Source organism: Rhineura floridana, chromosome 1 (assembly GCF_030035675.1).
Source record: "Rhineura floridana isolate rRhiFlo1 chromosome 1, rRhiFlo1.hap2, whole genome shotgun sequence".
Taxonomy (NCBI): domain Eukaryota; kingdom Metazoa; phylum Chordata; class Lepidosauria; order Squamata; family Rhineuridae; genus Rhineura; species Rhineura floridana.
The window spans coordinates 146261046-146284096 of record NC_084480.1 but is presented as its reverse complement, the minus strand read 5'-3'; the positions used below and the strand labels follow the sequence as shown (position 1 = coordinate 146284096).

At 41.1% G+C, this 23051-nt stretch overlaps 1 protein-coding gene across 3 annotated transcripts in view; it reads left to right on the top strand.

Annotated features, from left to right (window-relative positions):
- MFHAS1 (multifunctional ROCO family signaling regulator 1) overlaps window positions 1–23051 on the top strand; it is a 53432-nt gene that overhangs the window by 4019 nt on the left and 26362 nt on the right. The window contains exon 2 of one of the 3 annotated variants that reach the window (XM_061635440.1): window positions 11542–11762. The exons of the other annotated variants lie outside the window; for them this stretch is intronic. Within the exon in view, the coding sequence (XP_061491424.1) occupies window positions 11542–11648 (107 nt within the window). The 3' untranslated portion in view covers window positions 11649–11762. Of the gene's footprint in view, window positions 1–11541; window positions 11763–23051 lie in introns of those variants that run through there. 3 annotated transcript variants of the gene reach the window in all.

Below are 23051 nucleotides of genomic sequence, written 5' to 3'. Positions count from 1 at the left end.
TTGCTTACTTGTAAGGGCTCAGTGTTTCATCTTGCCAAGCGATGAGGAAGTTTAGCACTTCTGTGTTCAGATTTCTGGTCAGGCATGATTTCTGGATTCTCCTTACTACTTGGCGGAACAATATAGGAACACTTTTACCAGGCACCTGCACTGAATGGGTGGTAAAATTCTTGTTGTTATGGTGATGTAGAAGTCTATACAGATGACCAGAATACCCTGGAGTAAACTCTGTTGCCCTGAAGTCTCTTGGCCATCTATATTATCCTATAAAGTGATCAAGTCTGTGTTTTATGCCCATCAGGTAATGCAGTAATGGCCACCAGCTTGGATGGCTTTAAAAGAAGATTAGACAAATTCATGGAGGACAGGGCTATCAATGTCTACTAGCCATGATGGCTGTGCTCTGCCACCCTAGTCAGAGGCAGTATGCTTCTGAAAACCAGTTGCCGGAAGCCTCAGGAGGGGAGAGTGTTCTTGTACTCGGGTCCTGCTTGCGGGCTTCCCCCAGGCACCTGGTTGGCCACTGTGAGAACAGGATGCTGGACTAGATGGGCCACTGGCCTGATCCAGCAGGCTCTTCTTATGTTCTTACCAGGTGCAGATAAGTGGTGTGATGTGTGGTAAAATGGCTGTCTATGTCTTTCCTGAATAACTATGACAACCTGTGATAATTTGATAGCCTCTCTTGGTCAGCATACACACGTCGTAATTTATCACTTGGTAAGTAATTGTATTCACCCTTTGCTGTTTAATGGGCAGCATTGTATAACAATTCCTCTCTGCCTCCCTTTATGCAGCTGCAGTATATGCTGATGTACAAAACAACCAAAGTAATTAGGATGCTGCTTGATTGGCTCCTGCTGGCTCTAGTATGTGTTTTCATAAAAAGTTCATGTTTATTTCTTTATTAGATCTGTATTCTGTTCTTCATTCTTCAGTCAATTTGGCAACTTTCCGTGCGTGTGTGCCCACTCACATATGTTGTTCTTTGAATCTTAAGCCTGCAAAAGCAACCATATATTGTGGCAAGCCAAATGATTGCCATTATCTCTGTCTCTCTTCTCCACACGTGCCTACCATCGAAAAGGGCAGGGGTGCTTGGCAAGGCCACAATACATGGCTGGTGGGCTGTGCTTAGCTTGGTGGGCCATAAGTTGTGCAGGCCCGATGAATAACATGTGGATGTATTCTTAATGTTTTTGAATACTCAGAAAGCAAAGTGATTTAGAGGTTTTTTTTATCGTTTTCAAGAAGTATAGAAACATGTTCAAATAATGTCTGATGGTTTCATCACAATTGTCTGTAAGAGGAAAATGTTAAAGGTGGAAGTGATTGGTAGTGGGGGGCTTTAACACAAAGTTGACAGTGGGTTGAAAGAAGGATTTCTGCCTGTGGCACACACCCACTTTCTCCTGTGGTTTGTTAGATATTTGTATTGTTTCAATACAAATGATAACCAGAGTTGATGGTGAGTAGGTGTGTACACTGTGGGGAGTGATGGCGCTCTCGGACCACATTAGGGGCACAAACTCAACTTGTATTTATGCTGGGCTGAGGCGAACTGGATGTGGTGGACCCCCGGCTGAGCCTGCAGGGTCCCAGCTGTGCCAGGCTCCACCAGCAAAAGCCCCTCACCCTGCCACAGCCACTGGTCCACCAGGGAAACCCAGCGTGGCAGAAGCAGTGCTGACAGAAGCTGGCCTGAAAAAGGGGCATTCTGGGGGGGGGGTCAGAGGAGGGGCCAGGGGGACTTGCGCAACATCCAACTCCTGTTCAGAGCTCTCCTGCGGGTCCTGATCCGGGCCAAAGTTATGCTGAGAAAAAGGTCAGTCTAAGAAAATATTCATAATGGAAGTCAATGGAGAGTGCTTACTTGCTGGTAGGGGTATTTGGGAGAGCTGGCTTTTTCTTTTCTGTTCATGCATGCAACTCCTGGCCAAGCCGACATTCAGCCGACCTGGCGGCTCCCGAATAGCAAATGGATGCCACAGAGCTTTCTGCCGGCAGCCCTTCTGCCGGCTTCACCTGAGTTGGGTAATTCTATTAAACACAGTCTGTTTTGCAATCTTACACTGGCAATCCCCAATCCAGTTTGGCTTTGGTCTTCTCTCAGCTTTCCTTATCCTCTTAGACTTCAAGAGAGTCACTGAAAAGTCAGCCAGCCACTCTCTCTATAGCCTTATCCTGGGTTCTGTTTTTGGGTATAATGCTAGAATGTGATGGAAACTTGGGAACTGTCCAGTGATGTAGGGTAGGAACTTTTCACAGTATTTTTCCATGGGAAATTTTTCCATTTCATAAGTTTATTAGTAACAATGCATGGATGTCAACTGAAAATACAATATTATACAAGCTTGTTGCAACGTTTTTAGCTTGCTCTGCCAAGTGTAAATTAGATCACTCTCTAGAGCATCAGAAAATTTCCTGATGGAAACTGAAAATGTTACAATGAAATTACCATAATGTGTTTAGGAAACTTCTCCAATATAATTTTTTTCCAGAAAATCCACCTCACTGGAACTGGCCTTTATACTGAAAGGAAATAAATATATAATGAAGAAGAAGAAGGTGGCAGTAATGGCTTGCTGGAATTATTTCTTTCTAAATGCAGCATTTAGAGGTACTCCCAATATTGTGGAAACCTCTGAGCACCAATGGAGCATGACTCAGAGTCACTTACTGCTCTGAGAGTTGCAAAATAACAGCCTAGCCTTTCTCCCATAGTCCCAAGTTTCAACTGTGGGAATTGAGAAGAGAGTGGGAGAGGGAACAACCATCCTGAAGAGATGTAGTTGTGGTGGTGACTCATAACCCTCTTCAGTGTGATAGCAGAAGACTTTCTGATGATGGTTTGTTTTGAATTCATTGCTGGTGCGTAACTGGTTGATACTTTCCTGCTTTAGTAATGCAGACTTGAGTCAGAATGCCGGAAGAGTATTTTTGGCAAGCAGAGTGTATGCTGGCATAAAATCAAGTCAAACTTCTGACCTTAATAAGCAATGTATTTATGGGACTTTTCTTTCATCAAAGTACTTTGGAGTGTGTTTTATAAAGAAGGATTGGGGAAGAAACGAGTGAACTTTTCTCCTACTCAGATGTAGATTAGTTTTTGGCTTGTTAGAAATTTTCTTAGACTGTGGTCTTTTTTGACCTTGCTTGCTATTGCTGTTTGGACATGCCTGGAAGTAAGCTAAGCGCATGTAGCTTCAGAAGACTCAGTGGTCAGATTCATGACAGATGTAAAACTTGTTCTTGCATCTGTTCATGTAGCAAGCTCCTGCTGGTTTGCAAGATGAGGATTTTACAGAGAAGTTTCTGCAGTAGATATAAGAGGGTTAGATTCATGAGTGGCTGATGTGTCTTGCTCTAAGTAAATATGATGTAACTGTGTTTCATTATGTTTGCGAAAGGTGGGATTGGGGATTTCTCAATATCCTCAACAACAGTCTTGTGATTATGTGCGCTTTCACTTTTTATTACAAAATTAGGCTCTGTAAGTGTAAAAGAGTAATTGATATACAAGAACAAGCTTTCTGTTAGAGAGAGAGCTAAAGTCTGGTAGATCTTGTGTGCTTATCTTAAGGCCTCTGTTGTTACTTTATATAGCACAATCAATGTACCTGGCGCTTTAGAGAGTAGCATAAGCAAAACAAGACAGTTCCTTGCTGCAAGATGGTTACAGTCTTAAGTACTGACAGAAGGAGACAGCAAGGAGATAAAACTAAGGAAATACAATTAAGCATACTTGCAGCCCAATGCTGTGCTCCTGTTTTTAAATTTATAGTATCTTATTAGCCCAGTCATTTATCCCAGAAAGAAAATGAGCATCTTTTATTGAGCAGAGTTTGTAATTCCTCTCTAAAGTGCTTTTTGGAAATGTCTCCTCAAATTTGGCATTCTGTTGGTAGGTATAAAATCTGCATTCAGGCACTAATAATTTTCCAGATAACTAACTAGTAAACAATATTTTAGTTTAAGCATATGCCAACTACTGAAAAAAATGCCAGAAAAATGTACCATAGGCTGAAATCTTTCAGGGACAAGATGAGTGCTCTGAGCCCAGAGCATACTGATTAAAGGCTCTGCTATTTTCAGGTTACCTTCATGATTGGACTAGAAAAATATATAGGAAGCTGTTTTATACCAAATCAGATCATTGGATATCTAGCTCAGTATTGTTGACACGGACTGGTAGCAATTCTCAGGGTTTCAGGCAGGAAACATTCCATGCTCTACCTTGAAATGCTGGGGACTACATCTGGGACTTTTTGCATGCAAAGCATGTGCTCTGCCTCTGAGCTGCAGCCTTTCGCCAAGAATTACAGACAGAGGTAATTCCTTCTTGGGAAGAAATTAGTGAAGACCTAATTATATAAAAAAAATGGCTGGACATTTAGTCTGGGCCTAAATAGTTCAATTGGTAAGAGAGAGACCCTTTGTTTCATTCATATTGTATCACTATGCTTGGAAATCTATTCCATCTTCCTTTTCAAAAGAAGGAAGAAGAAACACATTTCAGAGCATGACTACACATTACATGCAGTTGTTTGTAAAGAAGCCCAGCAGCCTTTTTTCTTAAAAAAAAAAAAAAAAAGACAATAAAAGAAACTTGGTTTTCGAACTTGGAACAGCCACACACTAGATGTATGTTAGTGCAAACCAAGTTCTCTCATAACCATGGTATGGAGATTCACTTCAAATCATGGTTTCAGTTTCCGGTTTATGATGGAACCATGATTTATATTGGTTGTGCTTGGATTGATGCACATGCGACTTTAAACCCAGTGTGGTGTAGTGGTTAAGGCAGCCTTTCCCAACCAGTGTGCCTCCAGATGTTGTTGGACCACAACTCCCATCAGCCTCAGCCAGCATTGCCAATGGTCAGGAAAGATGGGAATTGTGGTCCAACATCATCTGGAGGCACATTGGTTGGGAAAGGCTGGGTTAAGGTCTTGGACTACGACCTGGGTGACCAGGTTTCGAATCCCCACATAGCCATGAAGCTCACTGGGTGACCTTGGGCCAGTCACTGCCTCTCAGCCTCATGGAAACCCTGTTCGTAGGGTCACCATAAGTCAGAATCAACTTGAAGGAAGTACATTTACATTTATAAGTCTGATGAGGAAAGGAGTGGGGAGTCGCCTGGGAAGGAGCTTGCATTCTCAGAGCTGGTGCTGAATTTGAAAAGTGTGGTTCCTGGGGAGCCATCATTATTCAACATGGGAGTGTTCAGATATAGAAATCCCCAGAGCAGGTGTAGCTAACCTGTGGCCCTCCAGGTGTTGTTGGACTCTAACTTCCACCATCCCTGACTATTGGTTATGCTGGGGTTGATGGGAGTTGTGGCCCTTCAGATGCTGTTAGACTCCAAGTTAGCCAGTCCTGCCCTAGAGGGGCAGAGGCAGATCTTCCTAGAGTTATATGGTTGGATTACCATGGGAAAGGCACTCACTGAAAGATCTGTGTATGGGACTGGAGGTGGGGGAATATGTGAATTTTTAGAAACTAGTGAGCAAGATTATTCTGAGCACCCTCATAAAGAATGAGCTTCTACATTAAAGAGACCACAGAACTTACTGTGCTTGCTTTTTAAGGCCATAGGTTTTTATGCTGCAGTTTTGGATATGCCTTGTGAATTTAAGCTTGACTCAGTGACAAATGATGTGTGTTGTTAAAGGAGCATGCAGAAGACTACCAATGGGATAAGTACAGTTCAAAGATTCTTTTGGATACCTCGTGGAGGAATTGCAACACTGGATATTTCCATTTCTTCCAATATGTTTCTGAATATCTTTTAGACCAAAGAATCTAGTGTGTACTGTGAGTTGTTATGCAGAATGCTGCTCCCAGATTCTTTCTATGGAAAAAGTGGAAAGAACCCACCCCTTTATCTTCTCAGTCACCCGGATTATGCAAAGAGAAGCAGGTTAAGGAGTTAACTGATTGGTTAAGTGATTTTGAGAAACTTCTATAAAGTGTGGAATGGTTGTTATAATCCTAATGCCATTTAGTGACTACAAGGATAGAATTGAGGGTTTATGTTTGTTACCGATTAATTTGTGCTTAAGTCATGTAATCCTGCAAAGACCTCCCTTGAAATGTATAGATCTATTCCTAGGAACAACACATATAGTATGCTTATGTGGTTTGGGTTTGTTGAGACTAAAGGCTCTCTAGTATAAAAATATGCAGACAACTCCCTGTACTTGTGTTGCTTCTTATGCATGCTTATTCAGTAGTAAGTCTGAGTAAATGTGAATGAGATATGGCTGTTTGAAAACTAGCTCATAAAGGAGAACGGTTCTAGCCTAGTCTTCATCCTGATCTGCTGTTTTTCTACATACAAGGAGGTTTTTACGCAGCTGCAGGTATCAAAACAACATGCAAAGTTGAGGGACTTTCAATAGACAAGTTGTTGACAACAGTGGTGATGTTTCTGAATGAGAGCATTGTGCTTACAATTTGTTCAGCTTCTTTGTTTGTTAAATTCTGTTTTTAAGGAACTGCATCTTTATGTGAAACTACATCTGTTTTCTCCCAACAAAACAAATCAATGAAGTTGTTCTTACTATATAATTCAGCTCATCTTCAAAACTCAAGAATCTGGCCATTGCATCAGAGAGCTGACTATGAAATACAATAAAACATACTCACTGAAAATGTTTTGCTGCCTCTCATGGAAGGGACACTGTAGACTAGAAGAACAAAACCTCTCTGAAGAGCCTCTGTAATGAGCAAATACCACTTGGGTTGAAAGGAGAAATGGCCCAGTGGTACGGAGTGCCATCTAGATGGTATAAAGACAGCTAACAGTGTTTAACAAAATTCTGAGCCTGTTATTTTAGAGATGCTACTTTGAGGATTAACTGTGACCCTTCTAGGGAACTTCACCTAAAACTAAATCTCTTAGTTTTCAAAGGTCTAATCTACAACTTTTTAAAAAAAAAAAGTTCAAAAGTTCACATGGTACAGCCCTCCTGGAATATACCACTTCAGAATATGGGTGGCAGATCACATGCTTGAATAATCCTACATGTCAAAATAATCTACCTTTTTTGCAAGGTTATATTTAGTATTATTGTATAGTTAAAAATATTTTAGCATAATAAACCCCAATTTAGAATATAACTTCTGTTGCTAAATTAAAGTGATTAACACAGCACAATGGCAAGTAAGCCCCACTGACATCCATGGAACGTAATCCCAGGTAAATGTGTTTAGGAATGCCTCCATTAACAGTATTTTTTTAAACCCAAGTTTTACTCTTTTAAAAATTGTTTATTTGCATTTGCAAGGTTGTACACCACTTTCCGTATCAAATACTCTTTGATTAATTGAAAAAGATTAATTCTTTGCAACTCCAGACCATGGCTCTCTTGTAAGTAAAGACTTCTCCAGAGCAATTCCAGACCCCAATGCTCCCCCTCCCCTTTGGCGCTGTCTTTAGTGTTTTGTTTGCAGCGTGGTATCAATTAGAAGGAGACCATAGGCTGGCCTTCTGTTTTAAAACAAAAGACCCTAAAGGAATTTGCAAATGTCTTAATGCATTTGCAGTACTTAATGAGATCATGTTGGTTTTTGTGCTCCCGAAAATGTCATGTAACAGAATAGTGTCTAATCTGGGTTGCTGGCTCAAACAGTTGTATTATTGATCATTTGTGAGTTTCAGCAAGAACATGGAGAGACAACAGGTTCAGTGTTAATCACCTCTACTCACCCACCCCAAACTGCGCTGGTTAGCTCTTACAGCTTAGCTCTGGCCCACCTACTCCTGCCCCATTTGTTAAAAACATTTTATTTTCCAACCTATAACATTCATTCATTCATCATTTTATTTGTATGCCGCCTTTCCACAAAAAATGTGCTCAAGGCAGCTTACAAGATGAACAGAAATACATCTCAAAAACAATTTCCTAATAACAAAAAACAATATAGTAACATAACAACAAATATAACAGCAAGCAAAAACAACTTTTCAATGTTATGATCATAATAAAACAAACTTTAAAAACCAAAGACTATAGAAAGTATCAGAATTAATTAAACAGTATCTGATCTGAGAGTTTGAATATACTTTAGAGATTATGTTTAGGAAGCTTCTGGTTGTTTCTCTGTGTTTTTGTTTGTTTTTCCTGGCATTGCCAGCCAGTTTCTTCAGCTTTCTTAATGCCCCCAAATTAGGCAGTCATACTGCAGAGCTTAGAGTTTGATTGTACAGTGCTTTTGAACTGAACCTATCGGTTGCTGGTTCAGATTTTCAGCTGTCTTAACGTTAGTCCTGTGCAGATTGTCATTAAGGTCATCCATATGCTCATTTCTACCTATAATGAAAATCTGTATGGGGCTATTGTGAAAGTTTGGGCATGTAGTTAAGAATTGTCTGATTGTTCAAGTAAACCATGAGTTTTAGATATTTGTGTGTGTTATGCTTTTAAAAAATCTGCATCAAGAAAACTAGTTTTGTAAGTTCAGCAAATATATATAATTTCTCTTACCTTTTCAATTTTTTTTTAGCTTTTGCTAGTTATGAAGGGAGGAGCTATGCAGGGCACTGAAGATACACTGAAGCCAGACCCAAATTCTGGAAATTTTATTTAGCCTCATGGTTTCCAAGATTTCAGAAAGTATTGCCTATTTCTTTTCAAGCCTATCTTCATTGCATAAGGACTGGAAAGTTTCTTCTCAAATAAATGCTCAAGATTCTTGGGAAGCACACTAACAAAGTACCTGACCTTTTCTGCTGTCCCGTGGAATTGCTTCATACACACAGCCCTGAATATAACATGCAGAGCCCTGAAGCGCAGTAACTGGTGATCTGATCCCAAATGCTCCCAAATTCGTACTGCTCAGCTCAGTATAAGGTCATAATATGCTCACCAAACACATAGAGATGTTATTCCTTCCTGCAGCTGCAGCAATAGAGTTTACACAAAGCAAAAGCCTGATAATGAAAGCTTGGTGAACCAGTGGACTGCCATGGTAAAGTTCTTGCATCAATTCAAAAGTAGTAGTGGGCCACCCTAATCTGGAAGTTTTCCTTCTAGTAGGTAAGGAAGCCTTTTTTTGGCTTACACAGAAGTGAAACTCAGAGTAAAGCCAACATTTAGTTTAGCATTTGCTTAAAGTCTTCATTTTAACCTGTGTGTATCCCATCAGAGCGGATCCATGGTATAGAGTATTATAAAAAGTTACTTTAAAATGTTTGTTATTACTTTAAATTGTAATTGTTTTAGGAATGGAAGTTGTTTTTCAAAAGATAATTTTAAACCATACTTCTGTTTGTAGTATACTGGCCTTCTTTCCCTTGGAAATATAAGACCTTATTAGTGACTGGGGGTGGCTGGGATGGGGAAGGTCTGGACTGGCTGAAATAGATGTATAGCTATACTAATTACAGAAGAAATTTTATTGCACTTTGAGGATTAAAGCCTTAGTGTGTTTGACTGTTAAGGATGCCTTGTGTGGTTTGACTTCAAGTGCTCTTTTCTCTATCTCTGTCTTCGCTGTAACCACCATGATATAATTACATAATTATTGTAGTTCGCAAAACAGAGTGAATCTAAGCACAACATGTAAAGGCACTTTCCAGATAATCATTTCTGATGTTGGACTGTTATTTTAAGGGAAAGCAGTTAGAGGTGAAAGACTATGTGAAATTGCTTTTGGTTTGGTTTTATCCTGCTGTAACTGCAGTTGTGTAATGCATGACATCATTATTCCATTTGATATTACTAGTAGATTTAAAACTCTCTTAATCGGTGTTCATTTTAAAGAAATTTGCCTGGCTTGGTTCACTTCTCTTTCTTGCATTGTGCAAGGAAAACATTGCAGCTCAGAAAGAGCGGAGGGATGATCTGTGAAGTGGTAAAATGGTGTTTTGCTTAATGCTTGAACCATCACTGGTTCATTTGAAAATGGACTGATTGGCATACTAAATGAGATCACACTTGACTTGTCTGGATTAATATCCTAATTGCAAATAATGGAAAGCACAAGTGACTTCAGTGAAAGTTTTTTGCTGTTTAATAGTTTTGCTATTTAGTAGTTATTCTTTTCCTATCTGCCAAAGTGTTGTGATGGATTGTTTCTCGTCTAGAGAAATGTTTCTTGAGGGGCCATTCCCCCTTCCTCTGGTTCAATGTTTATATCAGTCCACTCTATGAAACTGATAAGATTTGGAGCAAGGTGTCATTTTACTCCCAAGTATATGTAAAATTTTGGTTTGTGTGTGCAACAAATGTGTATCTTCCAAGGCCACAGATAATCATACCCGAATCCAGGTCCCTGAGGTCAGTTGTTGGAGCTTGTAGTGGAGGAGGCAGAAAGTTCTGCTCTGTTGATTAGGAATGGGTACTACTGCAGTGTGCTGCCCATGGAGGCCATTCAGGCGATGTAGATGCCCCCTATTGGACTGGGTTACAGGCATGGAAACCTCATGTCCAGGGGCAGGGCCGGCTCCAGGAATGCGGGGGCCCTTGGGCATTAGCCTGCCCCGGGCCCCTCTGTTTCCCTTCCGCGATCCCGCAGATCGCAAGACGAGCTTCCGAACCGCCCGCCATCCCCCGCGCTTCACCTACCTTTCTCTGCTGTTCGCGCAGGGTTGCCATCAATAAAGATGGCGGCTGAGGTTTCCGTAAGGGACTGAAGCCTTTGCCGCCATCTTGGTTGATGGCATGCAGCACAGGCATTGCTGCCATCAACCATTATGGGCCACCCTCCACTCCTCAATAAGCAGAAATGAAGCTTCACATGTTGGGTTGGGGTCTGCCTCAGAATTAGCCGCAGCCTGTGTCTCAAGACTCCAGCTTTCAGCAATTTGAGTGCTGTTGTCTTTTATATGGATAACGCCAGATGATGATGATTTGTGAGGTGAGGAGAAGTACTTAGGCTGCTTAATCAAATATAGAGGACAAGATGACCCTTACCAATAACAGCACAGTGATGAGAATCTCCACTGGAAAAAAATATAGGACAGTAGTCATTTGTTTTTGGAAAGCTGTACATAAGAGGAAAAAATAAAACAATTTTGTTCCTTGATGCCATTTTATTGAATACCTCTTACAAATTGCCACTTTTTCAGTGTAAACAGACCTAATTTTCTAAATTGTTTTTAAATCTCAGCATCCTTTTTAGACCTTCCACAGTGCCTATTGGTTTTGTTTTGCAGGTGTGTTGACTAAAACTAAGTGCCCAAGGCCATGACATACCACATAACGGATTTTAATATTTACAATCCTATCTGATCTCTAATTTTGTAGTGTCACTAAACCTGCATTCCACTTACTCAGACTAGACTGTGCACATTTCTCTTTTATTTTTAAATTCAGTAATTTCTTGCTTGTGTTTCATCCATCCGTGGAAGTTCAGGCAACGTATTACATTTTTTGTCAACAGATGGATGTGGAAGTACAGTGACAAAAGCAATTTTGGTCTTGTTCCAATGAGTATCACTTTGGAAGACTTCCTATGTAATTAATTTTGTTTTGTGTAGTTAATGTATGCCTTTATTTATTTCACTTATACCCTACTCTTACTTTGAAGAGCCCAGAAAGTGCCTTGCATGTGGCTCCCAGGTGGTCTTCTATCTGAGCAGCATATGGGACAAGAACTATGCAGCTGCAGCCGCAGAATTGCATCACGTGCCTTAAAGCATTCTCTGAAGAAACGCTACCTTGCTTTTTACAAGGAAAATCCAAAGGTTTCCCCATCAGTCAACATCATTAGAAAGTTACAGTTAAAAACAAACAAAACATCTATTGTACGCATGAGGCATTATTGCATATTTTGCTTCTTTATTTATAACTTCCCTTTATTGAAAGAGAATTACACTCACAGATGGGATCCTTCCTTGAGTACAATTCCAATTCTGTGAATGGAAGGTCCTTCTGTACATGGAGCAAAAACATTGGATGCTATCCATGGAATCTGTAGTCCTAGTAATTATATTAATGTTGTTATATTAATGTTGAGTGGCTCCTTTATGATAAATCTGTGAAATGCTATAGGCACCGTTGGCAAGTGTTCCCTCTGTGCCTGCCCCATCCCACACTAAATATTCCTTTACCAAAACCATTCAAGAACATATGATAATAAGAAATGACTTTCAGCAGTAGGGCTGTTTATTTACTATTGCTGTTTCTGAGAACAGGGGCAGTGGGGGGGGGGCTGATTGACTGAGCTGCGAACCAAGGAATCACAGTTCAAATCTCACATCATCCATGATGTCTCAGTTTGATCCTAGACAAGCCCTCTCTCTCCTTGCTGTAACCCTGTAGTATGGGGATTGTAATGTGGACTTGCCTTGTTTGTAAGATTTACTAATATATGTAAAGAAGCACTTGGAGTAAAAGTACTGTATAAATGTTAAACTGATTGTTTAATATTAACCACCATCTGTGAGTTAAATGGATCTTGATTCCATGTGAGAATGAAGAACTTTAAACCAACTACCCTCCAGCTATGAATGATGAAGAGATTCATAATGCAGAATGAATGTCAAATCATCACCTTTTACATTGTAAATAAGATATTTGGATTTTGTGTCTCTAATTACTTGTGAGGCTATGTATGTTGAATTGAATTGAATTGAATTGAAACTTTATTTTTACCCCGCCCTTTTTCCAAACTGGAACTCAGGGCGGCTTACAAATAAAACTACATGTAATTAAAAACATAGAAAAACATACAATTAAAATACAATTAAACTGTGCACAACCTTAAAACCGTAAAAGGCAAAAACAATTTAAAATAATACAGATAATAATGTAAAACAATAAAACAAGCCTTGTAAAGCCCAATTCTAAACACCTTCTATCCCAAAGGCCTGTCGGAATAAAAAAGTCTTTACTTGCCGACGGAAGGATAGCAAGGAGGGGGCCATTCGTGCCTCCCTAGGAAGGGAGTTCCAGAACCTAGGAGCAGCCACCGAAAAGGCCCTATCTCGCGTCCCCACCAATCGTACTTGTGAGGGTGTTGGGACTGAGAGAAGGGCCTCTCCTAAAGATCTCAGGGCCTGGGCAGGCTCGTATAGCGAGATACGGTCTGACAAATAGCCTGGACCTGGGCCATATAGGGCTTTAAAGGTCAAAACCAGCACTTTGAATTGTGACCGGAAACAAACTGGCAGCCAGTGGAGCTGTTGTAACAAGGGAGTTGTATGGTCCCTGTAACCAGCCCCTGTTAATACTCTGGCTGCAGCTCTTTGTACCAGTTTAAGTTTCTGAACAGTCTTCAAAAGCAGCCCCACGTAGAGCGCGTTACAGTAGTCTAAATGGGATGTAACTAAGGCATGCATCACCATAGTCAAATCAGGCATTTCCAGGAACGGGCACAGCTGGCGCACTAGTCTTAAATGGGCAAAGGCACTCCTTGCCACGGCCACATATAGTGGGATAAATACCTACAATAAGCAGCTCGTGTTTCTCTTCTCTAACATACTATAGCCAGCGTGGATTTTTCGCATTCCGGTGTTAAATAGAAAATACCCCCCATGCTATTCTGATGCTTCCTATAAGCTCATTTTAAAACAAAACCTTACAAAACATATAATCCTGAACTCAGAAACGCTTGCTTAACAACCCTCTACATTTTCATGGCAATACACAAAACAGTCGAATTGAGAGTTCAAAGTGTACAAAGAGAAAAAACCCAGAGCCCTTTTGGACTTTTTTCTGTCAGAGTTCTCATAATTTGTTGAAATTAATTAAAAATCAGCCATATACACAGAGGACCTGTAATCCTATTACTGACCTTGCCTCATACTGTGACCTTCATCCTCAGCAGTTTAAAGGTTAAAAAAATGCCTAGCTGATTTTTAATTAATTTAAGAAATTTTGCATTGAACTGAATGATAGTGTCGGGCATGCTCAGTAAAAACCAACTGTCAGTGTTATAAAAGCCAGACTCACAGCTGCTTGGCTTGGCTAATCAGGGGATCACACCCACACCAGACCTTTATTTCACTTGAGACAGTCATGGCTTCCCCCAAAGAATCCTGGGAAGTGTAGTTTGTGAAGGGTGCTGAGAGGAGACTCCTATCCCCCTGACACAGCTCCAGTGGCCAGAGTAGTTTGTTAGCTGTTCTGATTGAAGTTCTGTGAGGGAAACAGGGCATCTCCTAGCAACTCTTGGCACCCTTCACTAACTACACTTCCCAGGACTCTTTGGAAGAAGCCATGACTGTCTAAAGTGAAATAAAGGTCTGGTGTTGGTGTCGCCAGTGACAGCTTTGGTTTAAATTTGGGTAGGAGGTTACATGTGCCTGCTGTAGAATAAAAAGGTGGGGGAAATGCTGAAAAAAACAATGATACCGGTCACAATGTTTTCCTTTTGGAAAGGAAAGGGACTTCCCCTTTGCCCAGTGCCCACCCATCCAATCTCCTCCCCTCCTCCTCTCCCTTCCTGCCCTTCTCCTGCCCTCCCTCAGATCATGATTGCACAGGAGTAAATCCCATTGAACTCAAAAAGCATGCAAATGATCAAACCTGCCCTCCCCTCCTCCTCCCTCCTATCCCCTGTCTCGCCCCCTCATTCCCCTCACCCATCCCCTTCCAATCCCCTCCTTCCCCCTCTTCCTCCCCCATGGTCAGTTTTACCTATCTCAAGCATGATTGCATGGGAGTAAATCCCACTGAACTCAATAAGCAGGCAAATAATCAAACCTACCCTCCCATCACCTTTTTCCACTTCCTTTGCTCCTTCCCTCCCCCTTCCTTTGCCCTTCCTTCCTCCTTCCCTTTTCCCATTCCCTCCTTTCCCCCCCTCTTCCACCCCCATGGTCCATTTTACCTATCTTCAGTATGATTGCAGGGGAGTAAATCCCATTGAACTCAATAAGCATGCAAATGATCAATCCATTCTCAGCAAACTTGCACAGGAACCCATTTCTTACCTCCCAGATTAAAAAGCAGAGAAATTCACTAATAGGCAAAAAATCTTGTGATTTAAGAACATACCCATAGCTAACAGATATTTTCATCAGACTTTAAATAGCAGGGAAATTGGGCAGCTATAGTGAATGCACCAGGGGAGCAGGAGGCTTCACCTCCTTTCTGAGATATTGTACTGCCCTACAAACTTGTCAAAATGCAAACGCAATTTGGGTTGGTCTTTCACAGTCCAATCCACTTCGTGTGTAGCTTGGAACAATTTGATAGCATGTGCCTCTGAGCATATGGTGAGTTGTGGCAACACCTGCAATCAGCCCAAATAATAGAAAGAAGACATGTGCTGTGCTGATCTTGTTTTAGCAGGAAGGAAGCAACAATATTAAGACACTTGATATAGTTCAGATAGTCACTTTAAATATGTTTGATTTACTTTGCAAATTTAGTGAAGTTTTCTATAGGAAATCATTTTCTTTTGATTCTGTTTCTGTGAATATGTGAAGTATAGCAACACTTTGCAACACTAAAAAAACTCCAAAAACAATTGTGGAATAATGGCACTGGCTATTCTGCAGGATAGTTTCCAGTGGACATGAGGAGTGTCTCAATTTGCACAACATAAAACAGTGGGAGGTGAAATATATTCTAGCAAAATTCTAGGTGTGCTCTTATGTTTTTAATTGACCATGCCTTCCTTAAGTGGAGTAGTTTAAGTATAGCAGGCTGAAAACATGCATATTGGGCAGGCCAAGTTTGTTTTTTCCAACAGCTGGAGTCATTGCTTGAGTAGCAACATATTGTAATCAGTCTGATTTTACATCAAACTGCAGTTTCAACTGTTAATGCACCCAAAATAGAAATAAAAAATAACCTCCAATTTGAAACAGAAAAGGCTATCTTCACCATCATATGGCACTGACCAGTAAAAAGGCTTTGAAATTAATAAATATAAATTTGACACTGATTTCTCAGATGAATAATGAGAGAAATATAATTCTCTGTAGAAACAGTAGTAACACAGGAAAGAAGCAAGGTAAGAACACCAACAAACATACAAAAGGTAATTCTCCATCTTTGAAGATGGCAGGTATTGCCACCACTAACCTATGCTCAGAGGCACATGTTACCAAATTCTTCCAAGCTACACAAGAAATGGACTGTGATTGTGAAAGACCAACCCAAATTGTAGGGCAGTCCAATATCTCAGAGAGGAGGTCAGGTCTCCTGCTCCCCTGGTGCATTCACTATAGCTGTCCAATTTCCCTGCTTTTTAAAGTTTGATAGAAATATCTGTGGGCTATAAGTATGTTCTTAAACCGCAAGGTTTTTCGCCTATTAGTGAATAATTATTCAAGGCTGTATTTGGAGGTTAGGCTATTGGGATTAGTTTGCCCAGCATGTTATATATGTTGAGGGCAAAGCTCTGAAAAGCCCTGAACTGAAAGTTATCTGAGCATCTTTTTTAGATTCTGACCATCTCCTTCCTCACAGTATAATTTTGTCAAGATAGACAATAGAATCTGCCACTTGATTCCATCATGGCACTGGCCTTCTGTTTACCTGATGTTAGTGGTGTTACAACAATTGGAGACAGATGAGTAGTTTTTAAGAGAGTTGAAAGTAATTTGAGAGAGCCGTTGTTTCCCATGGTGTACACGTATGTTTACCAGAGGCAAAATGAAACATTTGTACTGAAACAATCCAAAAACTTGCCAAACCTTACCAGGGCCAAAAGTGGGATGAGTGTACCTGTCATAAACAGGTGTCCTTCCTTGAAACTGCCTTTGACTGTCTGGAGAAAAATGAAGACAAAACATGAGGGTTTTGAAGACAAAGTTGAGTAATAATAGCCAGGAGTGGGGAAAATGACCAGTTTTCGGTGTATCTTGTTCTTGTTGATTACATTTGTATACCGCCCCATAGCTGAAACTCTCTGGGCGGTTTACAACAGTTAAAAACATTAAAAACAAATATACAAATTTAAAAACACATCTTCCTCCCTGAGGGGTAGCTCAAACAATAATACACACTCAGCCCCTTCATGCAAATTGGCAAACAGACGGGAAAGTCTTCCATTAACTATAACTTCCTGTTTTGTCTGAACTGGGGAGCTATGGTTAATGGCTTCAGAACAAGGCACAGTGTTAAGCAAACCTCAAGCCATGCCTTGATAACTTGATTTGTTCTAAAGCTACTAACCAGTGCTCCCCGGCTTGGACAAAACAGGGAACTAGTTAATGGAACATTTCCTGGCTTGTTTGTCTACTCAGCTGTATGAAGGGAGAAGCCCAGCGGCTACTTGCATTGCCAAAGCACTCATTCATATTCAGTGTTTGCAGATCACTGAAATCTCTGGCTTCATGTGAAGCCAGCTTCTAAACGCTTGTCATTCTGTAGCTTTTGAAAAATGTGAACTGGGTATTTATAACAAAGTACCATAGAAATCACTTGGCTAGCTGTTTCTAAATTCATAAAAATGGAATTAAGGAGAGATTGCTCTGCTGGTTGTCTTTGAATTTTCCTGCCCTCTTCTCTCCCCCTCCCCCCCCCCCCGTTATGTGTGGTTCGGTGGGTTGCTACTCTGATGTGTGAGGCTAAATTTAGTCCATTTGTCACTGCACTATGCAGCAATCTGGGAATGCTGGCCACATCAACCTGTCTACCAAAGAGCCTATGAATGTTTGGCATGGCAATCTCTGTTGGTAGAGACACACTTACTGTTGTGCCAGTTCCAGTGCATCTCTACCTCTCTTCTCAGTGGGAGCATACAATGTTAGTTGAACTCTGCCCCTTTTTACCCTTAAAACCTCACCGGATCAGGTCCAGTGTTTTTTTTTCCAATTGAACTTCAGGAAGGTTTCACAACTGATTGGTAGATTGACCAAGTGTTGACCAAGTATCTTCCCAGTGTGGCCAATGGAAACACTTTGCTGCAGGTTCAGGAAGAGACAGCGATTGGCCCAATGCTTTGCTGTGAGCGGTCCTGAAAGGTCTGAAGGCAGCAGTGGGGAAGGGAGGTGTGGCCAGCTGAGGGCAGTGTCACATCAAAACGCAGCCAGAAAAACCAATCTGGCTAGTTTTGAAGCCACTAGCGTGCCCACAGCCTGTGTTGCATTGGATTCGGGGGTTCACATCTTTGGGTATACAGTCAGTTGATGTGCCTGTTCACCCTGATGTACTGCTGAGACCTATTCATCATCATCATCATCACTTTGAATGAATTGAGAACATGCTGCAAGAACATAAGAAGAGCCCGCAGGATCAGGCCACTGGCCCATCTAGTCCAGAATCCTGTTTACATGGTGGTCTACCAGATGACTGTGGGAAACCCTCGAGCAAGACCTCAGTGCAAGAGCACTCCCTCCTGCAGTTTCCAGCAACTGGTGTGCAGAAGCATTCTGCCTCTGACTGTGGAGGCAGAGCATAGCCATCATGCACCCAAATGCACCCTATGCTACTAGAAGGATCCACAGATCCTTGGCATCCTTGGTGATCAACCAAAATTTGTAATTGCCAGGACCCCTTAAAAGGTGGCATCTATTACTGATCTCGCATTGCATCTCTGAAGAGCGAGATCAAGAACAATTCTGTGCTCCTCACCCAAGCCCCACAGTTTTGCTGTGCATCAGAGGTGCTTGGAAAGCATCCCCTCTCCTGGGCTGAGACATTTCTTGGACTCTGCTTTGAGGCAAACAGAGTGCCAAAGCCTGGGGCAGGATTCATCCCTGTATTTGTAATGTCTCATGCATTTATTTATTTATTCATGATATTTATATAGGTTGCCCAGTAACATAGTTCTCTGGGCAGTCTGTAAACATCAAATAATAACACCGAATCTTAAAAATACCAGTTGTAAAACAGCAATTGCTGCATAAAAAATTATCAGTACATCCTGAGTTAAGCCCACATCCTGTCCCTTCTGTGCTCTTGCCTTTAATATTTACTGTAAATGAGAGCAAAGAGTTCTTGTTATCCATTAGCTTCCTCAAGAAAAATAAGATGCTACCGCTGAGGCAGGTGTAATTTATCTATGCTTAAGTAACATTTCTATTAAAGTTTAAAGAAGTGTGTGTGAGAGAACTTTCAAGGCCCATTATGGTATTGTTTACTATCTCTCAGTGGCTGAAGAGCAAGCTTTTCTACCCTCCCTCTCTTGCTTTCAGTCCTAGTGTACAGGCAAGAGATGTGGAAACGGTTGCATACTTCATCTGTAACGCACTAATGAATAGTGCACAGTGGTATTAGTTGGGATGTAGAACATTGCTAGCAACTGGAGGACTCAGAGGTCAATGATTAGATGTTTTGTTTACCTCCCATTTTGCTTCAGGCAGCTAGAAATGGCAATAACGGGTTTCAGAAGTAGCAACCCCGAAGCAGAGTACAAACAATAGGGCCTAGTTTTCTCTGTGAGTGTGCTTGTGTAGAATTGTTCTTAATGAGCCTCCATACAAAACTATTTTAGCTTTCTGTGCTGGAGATTTATGTCTGTACAAGCCCTCACCTGCAGCCTTCAGTGGTACAGAACAGAACAGATGCTGGTTTGTACTTCCTCAGTGGGATCTAGGCCTAATTTTCAGAGTTTGATAGACCAGCAGCTCTTCACACTCTGTTCTAGAGAATCCAGGGTTGCCTGGAAAGTTAACAGAGGCCACACTTTCAATGATAGTTCCATAATGCCAACTTCTATTCTCTGAACTCAGTGCAGACCACAAAGCCACACAGAGGTGGTGTGGAGAGAGATTACAGAGCTGCTCCATTATCTCAACTGTACATAAAAAAGTGGAGGGGGGGAAGCACTTAACTCATTAGAAATGTGAAGGGCCTTTAAATGGCACAGCAATATTATATTGATTTGGCCCATCCTATAGTACTAATGCAGTAGTGTAATGATGCCTATTTTTGGAGCAAAATTGGCTACATTTTGTATAGAGCACTCTTCCACATCGTGGTGTCCTCCTGATGTTTTGGACTACAACTTGGCTGTTCTGGCTATACCAATCTGCAGGTTGGTATAGAAGGTGCATAAGAGCTCCATCTGAGATAGTAGACAGCAATTTTGATACCAAACACTCCTGCCTACCTTAATACCACCCTTCCCAGCCTCGCAAAGAGTGTGTCATCAATGTGCATTGCAAACTGCAGATAGAAATTGGGAGCAAGGGTGGGGCTGTTTGGTCCCAGCTAGCCACTACAGCTTTCAGAGCCCTGATGGCCTTGCTTTTTTATTTTGTTATATAAAATGATTTATGAACTGCCCTTCATCCTAAAAAGGGCCGGAAGGGTAACTTGCAATCAAAAAACCTAGAGAACAGATTGCAGTGGGCAAGTCAGGGAAGATCAAAAAGCCAACTTCAATAGACAGAGAACTTTTGGAACAAGCAGCAGTTCTTAGGCATGTGTGAAGGGCGTGGGGTCTTATTTTTTCAATATTCTGCCACAAAATCAAAGAAAGCTAGGCTTGTTGGGGGCGGGGGGCTTTCAGATTTAGCATCCCCCACCTGCAGCCTGAACCAGCATTGTCCTGAAAGAAGTTTTGTGCCATGTTTGTGTTGCAAGTTAGATTGAGTCTCAGGTTGTAAAAGGCTCTCTGGAGGAGAATGTTATTCTACCAGTCATATTCAGGCCTGCAGCTTCCATTACCTTTAAAGACATGGGTATGCTCTTGCAAATCCTATTTGTATCTGAAGACGTGTGGAAATGTAATCTGGGGCCCGCAATGCCAATGTCAGTATCTGAGATAATGGTCTTTAGAACAATTTCTGGACTTTTGATGTATACAGATCTTGTCTCTTGGTTACCATGTGTTGCAGTCATGGACCAAATGCTGATCATTACTTTGGTGATGGTCATCACCTTGGATAACTGGGATTGATAGATAATTGGTTTTGGAAGCAGAATTCTACTGCAGTATTGCCCTCCCTAATAGATCTGCAGTGAAGGAAAAGATTAGAGGAAACACTGTGGAACAAATGCCTAAAATCTCTGACTTAGGCTGCAATCCAATACATATCTACTCAGAAGTAAGCTCCATTGGGTTCAATGGAACTTACTCCCAGGGAAGTGTGTATTAGATTGCAGCCTTAGTCTGGGGATAAGAACCGCACATATGAATCTCTCCTCCTCCCATCCCACCAGTTCTGAATATCCCCAGGCCTCTGCCCATTACCCCAAGCATTTTCTCCTATTCCTGGCTCACTTCTAGTCTTGCAGAAATCCTTAAAGTGTTACTGTTTGGAAGTTCTTAGTACAACTTCTATGAGAGCGAAATTAGCTCCTGTAAACAGGGCATAAAATGGCCTCTTTTTCCAAGGGGATTAAATGATAAATCAATTAAAAAATTGCTTCAAAATGGAGTCTTCTGTTTACACTGCTTTTAACTCATTAGATAGATATTTTACTGGCTGCATATGGTTTTTTGTTGTTATGTGCCTTCAAGTCGATTACGACTTATGGTGACCCTATGAATCAGCGACCTCCAAGAGCATCTGTCGTGAACCACCCTGTTCAGATCTTGTAAATTCAGGTCTGTGGCTTCCTTTATGGAATCAATCCATCTCTTGTTTGGCCTTCCTCTTTTTCTACTCTCTTCTGTTTTTCCCAGCATTATTGTCTTTTCTAGTGAATCATGTCTTCTCACATGATGTGTCCAAAGTATGATAACCACAGTTTCATCAGTTTAGCTTCTTGTGATAGTTCTGGTTTAATTTGTTCTAACACCCAATTATTTGTCTTTTTCTCAGTCCATGGTATGCGCAAAGCTCTCTTCCAACATCACATTTCAAATGAGTTGATTTTTCTCTTATCCGCATATGGGTAACAATGGTCATAATGGTGTTTTTAACTATTAGCACCCAATCAATTTTTTCAGAAGCTATTTTCTCTTCTCTGAGGGTTCTGATGCTTTTATTTTGCTTAGACTCAGTCAGACTCTCTCTCTCTCTCTCTCTCTCTCTCTCTCTCATATTGCACCTTTTCAGTTCACTTTCAGTAATAACAGAACACCTGGTGATGCTGTACTCAGCTTTGGTCATAAATGATGTATCTCCGATGGTAACTTGCCTTGATTAGCTGTAGCTAGAAGATGCAGCTGTACCTTGCTGACATACTGATTTAGTTTCGAAATGGTGCTTGTTTTAGTGATGATGTGGCTAGATGCAGCAAAGACAATCTGTGAAATGTGAAAATAGAAACACCTTTTGTGTTGAAAACCTCATTACTCTTGGGGTTCTTGTTCCACAGTAAAGATTCCTTTCATAATTTTCAGTGCACTTGTCTGCATTGTGTAACTGCATTTGTCCACATTCAGGGAAATCATATCCTTAGGAGGGGCCTCCTGAAGGTGGCAAATTTTGGGGTACCCTTTAAATGGCACATCATCATTTATTTAGATTACCTTGTTCCCACTATGGGGGAGTGGTTTTTGGATTTTCTGCTTTGGGAGACAGAATGTCTTGAGTTGCTGCTTCATCCAACACAGGAAAGATTCTTTCTAGCCCATGTATTCTCTGTAATTTGTTTATTAAAAACATATTAATTAGGACAAGAAAGGAAGCTGGATTCTGTACCTTGTATCCATGATTTTTTACTTGGCATAACTTATGCAAAATAATAAAAATTGCAGAATAATTCTGTTTCTGCTAGACATGAGGATGAGCAGGGAGTGCAAGGCACTGAAGCCCCCCTCCTCCTCTGGCTCATTTGACATCTTATTCAGCTGCGGTATGACTTTCTGGTTTCAACCATATATTGCTCACATACTTTGAGGCATATATTTGCAACCATAAAAGATAACTTTCAAAACAGATAAAACTGTGATGCTTGGGAAGATGAATTTTACTGCATCCGATACCACATTCTGCCTTTTCCTGTGCTTGTAGGGGCCTACGATTTACACATAGCCTTGAAATTATTATTGCTTTAGCCGTGTACTTTTCATCTGTAGCATTGGGAATTGACCTTTGTGGAAACAAGATGCACCTGAGCTTTCATGTTCACAGTACTGCTCTTTATTCTTCGGAATGTATGACAGCAGCATTTTTCTCTGGCATAGATAGGTCTTTTTAAGGTGCAGCAATGAGCGGAAATTGCCAAGGATTTGGCTGAAGCTGCTTGGTTGGGCCCCCTATTTGGGATACCTTTTTTCATATTTTTTTTCATGTGTGTATT